The sequence below is a fragment of the Penaeus monodon genome, chromosome 7, assembly GCF_015228065.2.
Source record: "Penaeus monodon isolate SGIC_2016 chromosome 7, NSTDA_Pmon_1, whole genome shotgun sequence".
Lineage (NCBI taxonomy): Eukaryota > Metazoa > Arthropoda > Malacostraca > Decapoda > Penaeidae > Penaeus > Penaeus monodon.
Window position 1 is genome coordinate 55,099,168 of NC_051392.1, and position 4,055 is coordinate 55,103,222.

Here is a 4,055-nt window from a genome sequence, read left to right on the forward strand (position 1 = left end):
AGAAGTATTAAGATGTACTTCGGGAAAGAGATGGAATAAAAAGGAGACTTGGTGGTGGTGTAATGAGGTACAAGAGGCGCTCAAAGAAAAGAAAGAGAGGAAAGCGGAAAGAGATTTAAACAGGTGCAAGAAGACTATTGCGCCAATAAAAGGGCAAATAAAAAGACAGAGAAGTGGCGAAGGCCAAAAGTAGAGCATATGAGGATTTACATAGCAGCTTAGAAGGGCAAGATGGTCAGAGAAAAGCTGTCAGGATAGCGAAACAGAAGAACAAGGAAGCACAGGACGTGTACCAAGCAGAAAGAGTGAAAGATGGTGAAGGACAGGTACTAACAGAAGACATACAGATAAGGGAGAAGTGGAAGGAATACTATCAACAACTAATGAATGTAGAGAATCCAAGAGTAGAATGGGATATAGAAGCAGCAGAGGAAAGGGAGGTAGAGGAAGTGAGAGAAGAACAGGTGACAATGGCTGTGAAATGGATGAAGACAGGAAAAGCGGTAGGACCAGATGACATACCATTGGAAAACGGCAGTAAGGTGGCTAACGGAAATGTTCAGAAAGATCATAGAGATGAAACATATGCCAGATGAATGGAGAGCTAGCACTCTAACACCAATATTTAAGAATAAGGATGACATCCAGGATTGTGGAAACTTACCTCCCACACGCTAAAGATATGGGAAAGAATTATAGACAAGAAGCTAAGGATCAGAGCTTTCTGAGCAGCAGTTTGCCCTCATGCCTAATAGAAGCACAACGGGTGCAATATTTGCACTCTGTCAAATAACAAGAGAAGGAGAAGGACAGAGAGGGGCAAGAAGAGTTGCACTATATCTTCACTGACCTAGAGAAAGCATACAATCGGGTCCCAAGGCAGGAAGTATGGAATTGGGAGGTAGGAAAGAAATACATCAGATTGGTACAGGATATGTATGAGGGGAGTGCGGTGACCACCTCATGACGAGCTTACGCACATGATAGAGGCAGGCTCATGCTGTTTGGCAATTTGGCTCCCACTAATCACTGCAAAGCTTCCCAGGCCTAACCTAAGAGTACACATCACGGCTAGCCCATTTAAGCTGCAGAATCCAGAATTATGACACACTCATCAGCTAGACTCTGGCTACCAAGCACCCTTGTTTAATCTCCTCAAATAGGGTTTACTAACAACCACACTGGTGACCCTCAGAGATATTGGTCCAGTTTAGCCATGACTCTGTCAGCCTCCTTGAAGCCGCTCCTTGCCTGCCTTCCGGAATGGTTTCTGCAGGTGGAACAGGAATTCCTATGCCACGTCACCTTACCAATCACCAAATATCAGATACTGCTGACAAATCTCGCACCTGAATTCCTCTCTGTCAGTGACCTTATCAGCAATCCCGAATACAACACATACTAACTTCTCAAGGATGTGATCCTGCAGCGAGCGGTGCCTTCCCCACTAAATGCATTGTGTGCCCTTTTCCTGACAACATCAACTGACGGCCGAACTCCCAAGGAAATACACCCACCACATCCAATGCACACACCTGTCTCCCGATATCCTGTGTTTTATGTTCCTCCAGCACCTCTGGCAGTGGTTCAAACTGCCCTACTAGTGTCAGAACTCCCCATCAAACAACTAGCCTCAAAAGCTGATGAAATCCTGGCTATTCATACTACCACACAAGCTTCAACCGTTATACCTTCCTGTTTTTCCGTGGGCCCCCATGGCACATCGTGCCGCACGCAACTAACGTTCGAACGGCTGTCACCGCAACGCTTCACAATGTCCCGGCTTCCCCACCACGTCTTGCCATCCCCAGCGCCGCCGTGCGAGACTCACGCCTCGACCGTCAAGCCTACGCCGCCGTCTGATCCCTCATTGGCGAGATATCCCAGATGCTGTACCACCCCTTTGCCTTTGTTTCTCATTGCCTTCGGCCCTCTGACAGTACCCCCTACCTTTCAACTCGTCTCTCGGAGTATCCGCTTTTCTCCAAATCAAAGCGTATCATCAGATCCCCATCGCCGAGGAGGACATCCCATAGACGGCTGTAACCACCCCCTTCAGCACATACAAATTTCTACGAATTCCATTCGGCATTTGCAACATCGCCCAAGCCTTTCAACATTTCACAAGCAACACCTTTATACCCTATTCAACTGCCTGCAGAAAGCCAGATCGTCTCACCCTGGTAGTGTCTTTGGAGCTCACTTTACTTTCTAGGATCACCATTACCACTGGTGGCATTAACCCGGCTCAGGAAAAGGTCACACTCAGGCGGTCTCTAGACCCCAACAAAGAGACGCTTTGGAGAACCTTTGGTATGATGTTTTCTTCAGTAGGTTTCATTCCCTGGGACACCTACTGCTCCCCTACACCCCCTCACTACATCCGTTGGTGCGACAGAGGTATCTGGCCCCGAGGCGAGTGCAGCCTTTCAGGCCCAGCAGATGCCTTAACTCAGCAGCCTTCTCAACACCCACATCGGGGGCAGGCTCAATATAGCCAAGCTGTTCTGCGACAGATCCGTATGGCGCCCTGACTTTCTTTTGCGACACTCCACTAGCAGCACAATCAATATTCGCGCCTTTGGCAGGAGCGCCTTGCGGTCTCTTCTACCTGAGCATTTCCAACATATGTTTGGGGGAAGATTCCCATCCTTGATGGTCAAAGCCCTTCTTTTTGCCCATGCACGCAGAGACTAGCTGTCCCTTGCAAACAAGGCAACCTGGTATATCATGCCCAGTTCACCACTAACATACGGCCATCTGGGTACCACACCAGCTGTGCCATTCTAGAATATGTAACCATGGTAAGTGCCAGCAACAGCCCTATCGACTACCATCAGATTTGCAGGGAGCAGCAACATAGCACTTCTCTCTCCAGGCTCACCAACAGAAATACCTCTCTTCATCTAGAGCAGGCACAGCTTCAGGACTCTCAGATTCCCATCCTCTGCAACACCTCACTAGGGCGACTTTGTCCTCACATATCCCTCCATCATTCTGTCAGCAGTTTTTCTAGGCTTACCATACTCATTGGGGAATCCATGCAACTCAGGACCTCATCTACAGGAAAGTCATATGGCCTGGCATCAATAGAGATGTCCGGGAATGGAGCCACACATGAATTGTGTGGCAGCGCAGTAAAGTTCACTGGCACACTAAGTCACCCCCCGCAGGTGTTCCTCATACCAGACGGCCGCTTCGAACATATACACCTCGACGCGATCGGTCCCCGCCTACCCAACCAGGGTTACAGCTATGACCTGACGATGATTGCCAGTTTACCAGGTGGCCTGGCCACGCACATTCAGGATAAGCCCACCATCACCATTTTGCAAGACTTCTACCACCATGGCTATCCTCGCTTGGAACTCTTGCGACAGTCACGACCGACCTCGGTTTTCAGTTCGAATCCGAGTTCTGGAAGAAGCTGAAGATTCTTCTCGACCGGACCACGGAACACCATCCCAGTGTCAACGGTATGGTGGAGTGCCTGCACCGCCAATTGAAAGAGGCCCTCACAGCTTTATCCTGCATTTGTCAGTGGATGCCCTTAGCGCTCCTGCACATACGGACCACTTTTTAAACAGGACCTTCAGTGCACTGCAGCTGAGATGGTTTATGGAACAAACCATAACCCTCCCTGTGGACTTCCTAGTGAGTTCCGGAAACCAGGACCTGGAAGCACTCGGAAGACATCGCAACCGCATGGCTAAGAACAATGCAAAATTTCGAATGTTTCTTTCGCCGCCTCTACACTGGAAGGGAGTGCTGTGGGTGACACCTTCGCTGTTTGTGATTCACGGTCTCCCTCCATTCCTGGAGCTTCCTGACCTATCTAGGAGGCACCAATCGCGGCTGGCCGCGTGAACCAAGAATTAAGACACGCACTCCTACGGCTTCTCTGACTATTTAAAACCCTCGTTTAACCTCCTCAAAATAAAGAGTTGATTTGACTTATTGTGTACACCACAGGAGCAATACCTATGAGATGTGCAGTACGGTGACACAGGGTTTGCGTACCAGTGGGACTACAGTAAGGCTCAGCGCTTAGCCCT

At 49.1% G+C, this 4,055-nt stretch overlaps 1 protein-coding gene across 1 annotated transcript in view; it reads left to right on the forward strand.

Annotated features, from left to right (window-relative positions):
- LOC119575714 overlaps window positions 1-596 on the forward strand; it is a 1,481-nt gene extending 885 nt beyond the window's left edge. The window contains exons 3-4 of the mRNA XM_037923338.1: window positions 1-14; window positions 166-596. The exon at window positions 1-14 is cut by the window's left edge and continues 67 nt beyond it. Coding sequence (XP_037779266.1) covers window positions 1-14; window positions 166-596 — 445 coding nt within the window. The remainder of the gene's footprint in view (window positions 15-165) is intronic.
- Window positions 597-4,055: the final 3,459 nt, after the last annotated feature.